The 11,071-nt window shown below is 40.2% G+C and overlaps 1 protein-coding gene across 1 annotated transcript in view; it reads right to left on the bottom strand.

Moving 5' to 3' along the window:
• Positions 1 to 241: 241 nt before the first annotated feature.
• Positions 242 to 11,071, bottom strand: part of LOC121729538 (GTPase-activating Rap/Ran-GAP domain-like protein 3) — a 155,526-nt gene continuing 144,696 nt past the window's right edge. Inside the window, exons 18-24 of the mRNA XM_042118078.1 lie at positions 8,264 to 8,375; positions 7,275 to 7,364; positions 6,620 to 6,741; positions 4,461 to 4,591; positions 4,021 to 4,154; positions 2,205 to 2,331; positions 242 to 637 (exon numbers count right to left, since the gene is read on the bottom strand). Coding sequence (XP_041974012.1) covers positions 526 to 637; positions 2,205 to 2,331; positions 4,021 to 4,154; positions 4,461 to 4,591; positions 6,620 to 6,741; positions 7,275 to 7,364; positions 8,264 to 8,375 — 828 coding nt within the window. The 3' untranslated portion in view covers positions 242 to 525. The remainder of the gene's footprint in view (positions 638 to 2,204; positions 2,332 to 4,020; positions 4,155 to 4,460; positions 4,592 to 6,619; positions 6,742 to 7,274; positions 7,365 to 8,263; positions 8,376 to 11,071) is intronic.

The following is an 11,071-nucleotide window of genomic DNA, read 5'->3' as shown; positions in this document are numbered from 1 at the left end:
TTAATAATAATATTTATTTTAGGTCACATTCTTTTTCAATTAGGAAACATGCAGCATGTGTTAAGGACATTGAGATAACACAGAGAGTAACGTCCGAGGCACACAAAACACTCACACCTACACGTCAGGCACACACGCATGGATGCACGCTCGCACACACGCACGCACGCTCGCATGCCCGCACGCACGCACGCTCGCGCGCTCGCACGCACGCAGGCAAGCACGCTTGCCTACATGCACGTACGTTATACACACAATAGACAGGCACGTCGCGCGCATACGCTCTCACTCACGCTTTCATACATATTATAATTATTATTTTACCATAAACTTGTATCCCAACTTCTCTTAGACTTTAGAGATCGGTTTGTTGTCACTTTAATAAAAAATAAGCACTGCATGTCCTCTGATTTTTCCTCGATAGAGCTCCTTAACTGAGCCCTTAACTTTAAAATATAAGTTTTTTTTTCAAGGTTATAAAATGTAACTTTTATAACTAAATAATTTAGGTCCATTTCACTGTATTCACGAGGCGGCCTCTTCGAAGCTGGAACCGTCCACAATTTCGTTGTCACCCCCGCCTCTCGACTTGCTGTCCAGCCTCAACTCAGCCATTCTCTGCTTGATGCTGTTAGGTCTGAAAAAAAGGAAAATTATCAATTGCCAGTCATGTCTATGGTTATGTGTTTCTTATAAAAGGAGGTGGTAGGGAAAGTTGGCTTGTAGGTTAGCTTGCCTCTGATGCCTGATCTAAGATTGATAGTAGGTTCAGATCTTTTTTTGTATGACATAAAAAAGAGGTAGTTTCTCCCTCTTTATCATCGATGAACAGAACTCCTGAACCTTTAAAGATAAAAGCTTGGAAATTGCAGCATCGCTTAGATAACTGCAAGCATTTACCAATGCATTTACCAAGCCCAGAACTGAGATACTTGACATAGAACTTAGCCAGTACCGACTTCAAAAGAATGAAAATTTAGTACAGAATTCGTTGAGACTTAGTCGAATTTTTAAAAAGGCACTAATGAAGAATAAGAATTATTTCATACTTTTTAGGTCATTTTAAGGATATTGTTTTTTCCTTGGAAGTCGGGTTCAATTTTTTGTTAAAAAATAATAATTTTACTCTTTTTAGTTATCTACAAGACAAGGCTTTATGCGTAGATAACCACTACGAATATTAACTATCCATATTATGTTACTGTAAGCGAAATTGTGGTAAATGCTTGCAGTTATCTAAGCGATGCTGCAATTTCCAAGCTTTATCTTTAAAGGTTCAGGAGTTCTGTTCAGTACCTTTGGACCAAGAGACACCTTCGTATGAAATTTCTCTTATTCGTAACATATGCTTAAGTTACTAGAGACAACATTATTGATGTGTTGGCTTTTGCTTTCAGTTGTTTAAGCAACGCCGAAATCCTCGAACCTGTATCTATAAGGATTCAAAAGTTCTGTTCGGTACCTTCGGATCCAGGGTATAACCTGGTGCGAAATCTTACTTTTTGGTAGCATTTACCTCGAATGCTTCTCAAAAAATCAAAATCACTATATGTTTCCATACAAATTTCAAGGAGTCCCCTCGATTCCTCATGGATTCCATCATCAGATCACCACTTTTATGAACATGGTACCAACCTCGGATTTAACCCTGTACAACAACAAAAGAATCATGAAAATCGGTTCACAAACGGCGAAGTTATGGTTGAACATACAAAAAAAAACAGACGAACATATACCCTCCTCCTTTTCGGAAGTCGGTTAAAAAAGAAAACACGTCGAACCTCCTTCTTGAATTTCTTTATTGTAAATAATGTACAATTTTACGGCTTTAACATGGAAAATTGTGCAACGAATAAAGCCGTAAATCGTACATTCATAATAATAACTCCCATACCGGTTTCGGTGCCGGTAGCCCGTTTCATTGAGATCAGGCCAGTTACGCAGGAGTAATTTTATAATGCCCAAGTGTGAGCGCAGTTCGCAAAAGCACTCTCTAATCTCTATTCCATTACTCTCATAACCCAGTAAGACCGACCGCGACACGACTGGCGAGAGATCAGGCACAGGACCAACTTTTTACACGCATAATCTTACTTGTCAGACAATCAGGTGATCAGAATCATTGTTCTAACCAAACATGGAAATAACATGTTTCCAACGCGGGCATCGAACCACTGGATCATCGTACATAATATACGTCTCACCTATCTGAGAAGTATGAGGTGACGACCTGGTCAGCGGATACGGACTGCCGCTGGTAGGCGCCGGCGCTGAGGTTGCTCTGCGGGATCTTGTAGATGCGCACGCACCGTCCACTGTTCTCTGGCAGCACTGGAATGGTTTAGCAGGAGGAATAAGAACCTCAGAATAATAAATTTTGGATAGTTTGTAATGCCAGTCAATCTACAGCGGGGCTAAAATGGTCACATTTAGCAATTCCTCTCAATCAATGCAGCAAATGAATTGTCAAAACTGTCAAACTGACAAATGTCAAATTAGTACGAATTACTAGACATGAATTGCAAGCAGGTGCCTTACTCCCGAAACTGATATCGATTTCGATTTTCGATTTCAACGGTTTTTTGACACTTTAGCCATCTAAAATATGTCTAAAAAATGTCAAAAAACCGTTGAAATCGAAAATCGAAATCGATATCAGTTTAGGGAGTAAGGCACCAGAATTGCATTTTGTGATTTAAAAAAATTTAATCATATTATGATTCTCCAAAGCGACCATTTTAGCCCCGCTGTAGATTAACTGGCTTTACAAACTATCCAAAATTTGTAATTATGTATGTAGATTCGAGCTATGGTGAATAAGTAACTTGTGACAGCAGCTGCTGCAGCTATGCAACTTGCAAGAAACTTGACAACAAATACTGTAGGCACTTATTATTATCGGCTATCTGAGAGTCTTGTATAGATTTGAATTTTTTAAGACAATATTCTGCAATTTTTTTGCAATATTGTGCAGTTTTGCTGTCGCAAGGTGAAATATCACCCTGCCGGTGCGCGGTGTGTAGGTCGTAACTCGTAGGACTAGGCACGTATGATGTATGTTTCGTGTAGTTTAGTTTTGTAGGTATGGTTGTGCTGGGTGATCTTAATTTGGTCAGACAAGTTAACCTTTTTCCCAGTTTTATTTTATTCCACCAATCTCCATCCTGTACCAATAATGGATACTGATCTCGATAATGAACTGATATTTCGAGAAATAAATACTTAAAACATCTTCTAATTTAGATCAAATTATTTATTTTTACAACCAGACTCATTTACGCTTGGGAATGTTTCATTACAATCCAACAAACTGGAATAGAATTAAAATAGGTTTACGAATTTCTGTGAATTTAACGCGAGGTGTTTTATTTCTAATACAAGATCAAAAGGACTACTTCTAATATTAATTTAGGATTTGGAAATATTATTTTTAGGTTTATAATATTTAAATACCGAAAACGAGGTAAGATACGCGTGTGAGCAGAGCTTGCAAATGCGTGCGTGCGTGAGTGCAGTGTGTACAAATTCGTGCGTGCAAGGTTGAAGACCGCATGGTTGGTAAATGCCAGCGACCAGCGTAAGTACAGTGCATGCACGCGTGCGTTTATGATTACACGCGTGCGCGTGCTAATATGGACGCTCGTACGGTAAAGGAAAACATCGTGAGGAGACCCGCACATGTTTAGTCCCAGACGTTTTGACCAGTTCATTCCTCTGGACTTGGCCGACTATGTTGCGACAGTGCCGTATGTACTACATGCCACATGGGCAATTGGGCAACCATATGGCTTTTAAAATCTTGTCCCAGGTACTACAGTTTTTTTTAATTATAATTTGGGGCCGTGTATGGGCTGTACGCCTGTATCCTTTTTATGGTAGGTACTACAGTATTTGAAGAGTGGTTACTTCGCTCTGAAAATATTGTATAAGTCATCCACAATGGATGCAAAAGGCCTTGTTTTTGTGCAGTAGTACTGAAAGTGTGAATGTGTGAGTTCGTGATATCTGTGTATGTGTTACCTTGCGGCGAGGAGGGCGGGGAGACTGGCGGCATGCGCTGCAGCGGCGGTCGCACGCTGTCCTGCTCCGACGATATGGAGCTGCTGCGGCTTGATGATGCCGTTTCTGAGGTGCGGGCATTCGGACTCGTGTCTCTGTAATTGGCATACGTGGGCATTATGGTTCATTTTACAACGGGCATAAAAGTATTTATTCATGCGTCAGACTTGCGGTATTGTGTACTAATATTAATACCTTAAGGCCTAGCGGGACGGTGGCGGCGGCGGCACGGGAGCGGGGCGTTCCAATGTAGATTTATATGGAACTGGCCTCGAAGGCAGCGGCGCGGCGAGCGGCGTGCGTCGTACTAGATGGCTTCTAGCGCCGCTCCCGTCCCGCTGCCCGCAAAATTCAAGGCTGAGGCCTAACATGTCGTAGCTAAGGTTCATAGTCATACTCACTTGTCATCGTCATCGTCGGCGGGGTAGGGGCGGCTCATCTGGCGGACTAGCTCGTAGGTGTCGTGCGCGCACGGGCCGAGCTCACGCGGCAGCGGCGCGTACTCCGGCGCGCACGCCACATAGAATATGTCCTGAATGGGTAGTTGAGAGATAAGTGATAAGTGACAATTTCAGTACCGTATGTTACCATACAAAGCCCCTAGAATATGTTCTGAAATGTGGGTAGTTGGGTGATAGGTGATAACTTCAGTATGTTACCGTACAAAGCCCCTAGAATAATATGTCCTAAAATGTGGGTAGTCGAGCGAGTAGTGACAATTTCAGTATGTAATTAGGGCCCCCGTAAGGGCTACTGGCGCCTGAGTGCAAAAAAAGGCAAAATTTTTGGGTCCTTGGTTTTGGCGCCTCTAAAGATGGCGATTTGGCGCCCCTAGAGGATGGCGCCCGTGTGCATTGCACACATTGCACATATGGTAGCGGGGGCCCTGTATGTAATACTAGTTCCTAGAATAATATGTCCTGAAATGTGGGTAATTGTGTGATAAGTGACAATTTCAGTATGTTACCATACAAAGCCCCTAGAATATGTCCTGAAATGTGGGTAGGTGAGAGATAGGTGAAAACTTCAGTACGTTACCACTTACCATACAATAGCCCCTTTAATATGTCCTAAAATGTGGGTAGATGAGCGATAGGTGACAACTTTAGAATGTTTACTGTACATAGGACTATAGAGCAGGGATGACAAACCTTTCGTATGTACGTGCCCTTTTCCGAAGAACGCCATTAAATTTTTTTTTCGGATCCGGTGCTTATTTCACAATTAGCCTAATTTACTGCTCACTATGCAGTGGTGGATCTAACCTTCATTGTTGGTAAAAATAATTATTTCGATACTAGTTTCGTGACCAGTAGCGTGCTCCTAATTTTATGTCACGTGCCATTGGTGGCACGCGTGGCATTGGTACGCCGTACCTGCTTGTCTTTTGAATGACACGCTCGGAGTACGTACAATATTCCAAAAGCTCTGTAGGTAAACTCTTCACATAAAATTCTAGCCGTGTATACGTAATTAATCGGCCAAGTGCGAGTCGGGCTCGCGCACGAAGGGTTCCATACCGTCATTGAGCAAAAATACTCGAAAAATCATTGAGATATAAGTACTAAGTACAACTTATTATTTTAATGCCAAAAATTGTGTTTTTTGTATGGGAGCCCCCTTAAATTTTTATTTTATTTGTATTATTAATTATTAAAGAAGACATAATATATTTAAGACCTTTGTGAAAATATCAAGTGGGAGCCCCCCTTAAATATTTGATTTATTTTATTTTTAGTATTTGTTGTTATAGCGGCGACAGAAAATATACGTAATCTGTGAAAATTTCAACTCTCTAGCTATCACCGTTCTTGAGATACAGCCTGGAGACAGACACACGGACAGACAGACATCGAAGTCTTAGTAATAGGGTCGCGTTTTTACCCTTTTTGTACGGAACCCTAAAACAATCAATTGAACACCCAACGCACGCGCTCGTGTCCAATTTTCAGATCTATTGTCCTATTATGTTCAATCCACGAGGCACGTCAAAAAAACTTCGTAATATTGTGACAAGCCACGAGCCCACGACCTACGGGCCACGAGGCGTGCTTTTGTAATCCTATTTTCAGTTCCATTTTCAGCTGAATAAACCAATAAACACTCAACAAGTTCAACAACTTAATAAATAAAATATAATAGTTGAAAAAAAAACTTTATTTATTTTCATCTTTAATTACAAACGAGCTTTTGCCCGCGGCTTCGCTCGCGTTAAGAAGTATTATTATATACAAACTTTCATCCCCTATTTTAACCCCTTGGAGGTGGAATTGATCAAAATCCTTTCTTAGCGAATGCCTACGTCATAATATCTACCTGCATGCCAAATTTCAGCCCGATCGGTCCAGTTGTTTGGGCTGTGCGTTGATAGATCACCATGTCAGTCAGTCACCTTTGAGTTTTATATATTATATAGATATAGATATCCGAATTAATTTTTTTATTTAACAAATATTAATAATTTTCGAATCAATAAGACTACTGGAGGTAGGTAAAAATCGTGCTCAAAGATTCCGTTAAATACATACAGCCTAAGCTAATAAATCCTGTTAATACTCACTCGTCGTCCGCACAGTATCTTGAGGCCGGGTATGCAGGCGGCGTGCACCAGGGAGCCGTTGGCCACCAGCCTGATCTCCAGCAGGTCCTCAGCAAACGCCATGATGTACGGGAACGCGCATACTGAATATTATAATATACATTTTTTGACTTTAGACCCATCTATTTCCTCTAGGGATTCTCCCGTCAAGGAGCAAGAGGCAAGCAAAATTGGTGTTTTATTATGTTTCTTTGCACAGTCAAAGGATAAAAAATTACTAACTATCGTCTATTCGTATCAAGAAGTGATTGATCAATGATACGTCCATGCCCGTACCGATGATGGCTTACTACAATAATAAATGGTAAATATGAACATTGAACACGTCCTATTAAGCGATAGCGGTAATCATCTAGATACACTCTTGTTCTTCCTCCCTGTCATGCAGCTGCCCCCCCCCCCACTACAAGAGCGATCGGTCGCTAATGCTAACGAGTTTCATTAGTATACGTGGAGCTGAGAGAGTTGAGTTGCGTTGCATTCAATACCAGTTCGCTCGCTCATATTTTGTTTTTAAGAGATGTCGCAAATGTCTCTCTCTTTTTTATAGGCATACACCTTAACAATAATAGGGATATATTATGACAATTTTGTAGCCACTTTTCTGTGCACTTACCAACGCCAGAGGGCACAGTCGTCCAATGGAAGTCGTATTCGCTGTCACTCTCCAGTCCTTTGCTCGTCAGACGTTCAAAATGGCAGGTATCTGTGAAAAGGAAGAAGTGTCAGAAGGATCTGGAAAGTGGGAGGGCAAAATACGCGCTGTTACCGTCGTGTATTGTGCGAGGGCGAGTCCATTAAGTACGTTGTGTTAGCGTTGCGTCAACACAACTGTCGCTCCGTCGTTTTACTAATTAAAAATGTACTGTGTACACGCGATGAGCTGTGCCTTTAGAATAAACGGAACCGGTAACCAATTACTATTGTCACCTAATAACTGCGTCGCAGCAACGATGTATTAACGCAACGCCCGTGTGACTTGCATCATATTGTTACCAATTACCATGTACCTATGCGTTGTGACTTGCGTCAACGCAACGTAGAACCCCGACAACCCAACGCACCGCAACGTAACGAAGCAACGTGGCTTCGCCCTTAAATCATTATGTAACTGTGCTAGGCTCGTCCCTTCCTAAATAAGGCTATAACTAGTCGAGTAAACATTTAATTGGAATTTCAAACGATCAAATCTTGTTATTTCAAAGTCCTTTGTTCGCAGCTAAGTCTAGTTTGTTTGTTCATGCTCACGTTGCGGGGCAGATTGTTTTACGTAACCGCACTGTTTGTGAAGCCGGGAAGTGGGGGTACATTGTATCATCGATGTTAAAACAATAGACTGCAGACTTCCAGGGAGTAATATGGTCAGGATAGATTTCTATTCTATTCTGATCATTACGCCCGCCATTATTGCAAACTTTTAATAAGAGAGCGTATTTCCTTGGCAACACATTTGTAACTCTTTACAAAAGTTGCCGAGGAACGACGCTAGTCAATTTCCATCTCAGTTCATCATTATCAGTTGCCACGGACAGACATACACACTGACAGTCAGACTCCCCTCTTTTTCGTTGGGGGTTAAAAAAAGAGAAGCAGAATGCTACATACGGTTGTAGCACAGTATGATCTGTCCGTCCCTCTCGTCGCCGATGCGGAGCGCGTTGACGAGCGTGCCGCGCCGCGGACCCGCGTCCTCCGACCCCTCCGCGCGCTTCACACTCTGAAATTAAAGTATTATGAGAGAGAGAAAGTGGGAGAGAGAGAGAGAGAAATAGAGGTGGAACAGAGAGTCAAAAGCCTTGCCGGGCATTATCACTTAGTTTTGTTACAGGATATAACAAAACTAAGTGATAACTGATAATACTTTAGGGTGTGTATGCTCTTTCAGCGCTACTATTTTCACAGTGAACTCTATATTATTTAGTTTTGTTACACCCTGTCGTGTTTGTAAAGTTGTGCCCTGTGTTCTGTCTTCAGTTTTAATTGCTATTGCAAAAAATACAACAGCTGTAGAGTTTGTTTGGTGCCGCGCTATGACTTAAACTTTAAAGAAACATCGACATAATATTATCATAGGTAACTAAATAGTGTGCCTCCAATGAAAAAAGTAAGTAAGATAAGCCTTCCATTAAATTAGATAAGGTACGTACACTTTATTTAGACAAAACCTAGGTAGGACAAGTTTATTTCTTTTTAATTAATCAAATCCACCTTTGAGTACGGCACGCACGTACAACTAATAATCGTAAACTCAACAGGCGTTGCAACGTAGAGGATATAAAAAGTATTCCCAACGTAAAACCGTATTGAAATAAAACGTAAATAACATTAAAGTAACGTTAACTACGATTCACACGCCCTGATAAACTCGGAGTAAATTGTTTTAGTTAATTTGGTGAGATAGAAAGTTTCTAAGTAATTGTTTCAAACCCTTATTTTATAGTCTTTTCTGACCGAAGTTAGTTTTTATTTAAAGTATCTCAATAAAGTTTGTAGTATTTGTTCGATTAGTTTGTATTGTGCTTTTAAATTGTCGTTTCAGATCTATTACTGTTCGAGCTTATTTAAAAGTCTGTATATCACGTTCAATCATCAAAATACAATCTAAAACTTGAAAGCTCTTTATGTAGATTGTAGAGACTAAAAAATCTTGAAATTGCAAAATCTTGGAAATTGCACTCAAGATTTGAAAATCGAGCACTCTCTTCACATTGACCAATTAATGGATATCCATGACCATCATGGATATCCATTGGCAACTATGGTAACGCAGCTGCTTGTTGTATTTTGTAAGCACAAATGACGTCGAATGTTGATCTTGGGCAAAATGAATTATGTCTCTTACAGTCTCATACTAGTTACCCGTTCGTAATTTTTTGTACCATCGAGGAAATTGATTCCGAGGCAGTTGACGGACCTACGTCTTTTGGTCTATTCAATGTTAGCTGTGATCGGCCGGATTCGTGACCAAATTGCTTAGATCCGCCATCTGCCTAGGAATTAACTTCTCTGATATACATTAACCCTCTTACTAATAAAAAGTTACAAAGGGTGTATAGAGGGAAAGTTACAAAGGGTGTATAGAGGCAGCGTAAGATTTTTTTCTACTAATAATCATTTTTTGACATTAAGCCTATATAACGCTGTTGTAACTTCCATACAAAACACAAGCAACGCTAACACAAGGCATCACCCTAGTATAAGGATGTAAATGGTGTTATAATGTGGTAAAGATCATAATGTCCATCATCCGAAGCATTACAATTTACAATACAACAATTTTAAGACCAATACTGTGTTGTAATTTATTTTACTCAATACTAGGAGCTTAAATTTTTGATGCCCATTTCCATTTCGTCGCTGCATGGGCTTACACTATGAGCACATATTTCATAAGCCCCAATATGTCGTGTCAAATTCATGGCCCGGGGGACAGATATTTATTATTTAGACCTCGTTCGCGCCACTATCGTGATAAAATGTAGCCTATTTCCCTCTGCACTTCTAGCGTGAATATTTATTGAATAATCTTGAGTTAAATTGTTTTTGTTTTTGACCGTGCAAAGTTGTACCTATAAGGTTTTTACTGAGGTTTTTACCCAAAGAAATCCACACCTATTATAAATTCGAAAGTGTGTACTGTCTGTCTTTCTGTCTGTTACCTCTTCATGCCGAAACCGCTGAACCAATGTTTACTGAAATTTGGGATGGATATACTTTGGGTCCCGGGAAAGGACATAAGATACTATTCATCCCGGAAAATTTTCGCACGATATATTAATTTTAGTGCAACGGCGTTGCTGGCGTCATCTAGTTAATAATAATAATCTAAGGATTATCTCTTCATCAGGGCCGGATTTATATTCTTACTAACTTTAGCTGCACAAGCTGTCCCGGCAAACGTTTCTTTGCCATATAAAGTATTTCGCCCGTATTATTTTATTGAAGTGACTAAATAAGTATGTCACCATGGCAACGTCCATCGCTATCCCGTCGCACAAACAATGGTCGCCGCCAGCCTCGAGTTTTAATAATTTACTATTATATTTTATTCAACAAATGCACTTATCAATATAAAAAGTACCCAGTAGCCAGACCCACTGAAATCTGAATATGCATATAAAATTTGGTTAAAATCAGTAAAGCCATTTCGGAGGAGTACGCGGCCTAACATTGTGACACGAGAATTTTATGAATGAATGAATGAATGAATACTTTATTGTGCACAATCACAGTTACAATAACAATATACATAAAATAAAAAGACATAAAATGGCGAGAGCACACAAAGGCGGCTTTATTACTACATAGCAATTTCTTCCAGGCAACCTTTGAAAGAAAGAAGCAAATTGCTGGAGAAAAGGGCGTTGTGCTTAAAGTATAAAAATATTAGAAATAAAAGATTAAAACTAAACA

Source organism: Aricia agestis, chromosome 8 (assembly GCF_905147365.1).
Source record: "Aricia agestis chromosome 8, ilAriAges1.1, whole genome shotgun sequence".
In the NCBI taxonomy this organism is placed as follows: Eukaryota; Metazoa; Arthropoda; class Insecta; order Lepidoptera; family Lycaenidae; genus Aricia; species Aricia agestis.
The sequence above is the reverse complement of the archived record's forward strand: the minus strand, read 5'-3'. Positions and strand labels throughout refer to the sequence as shown.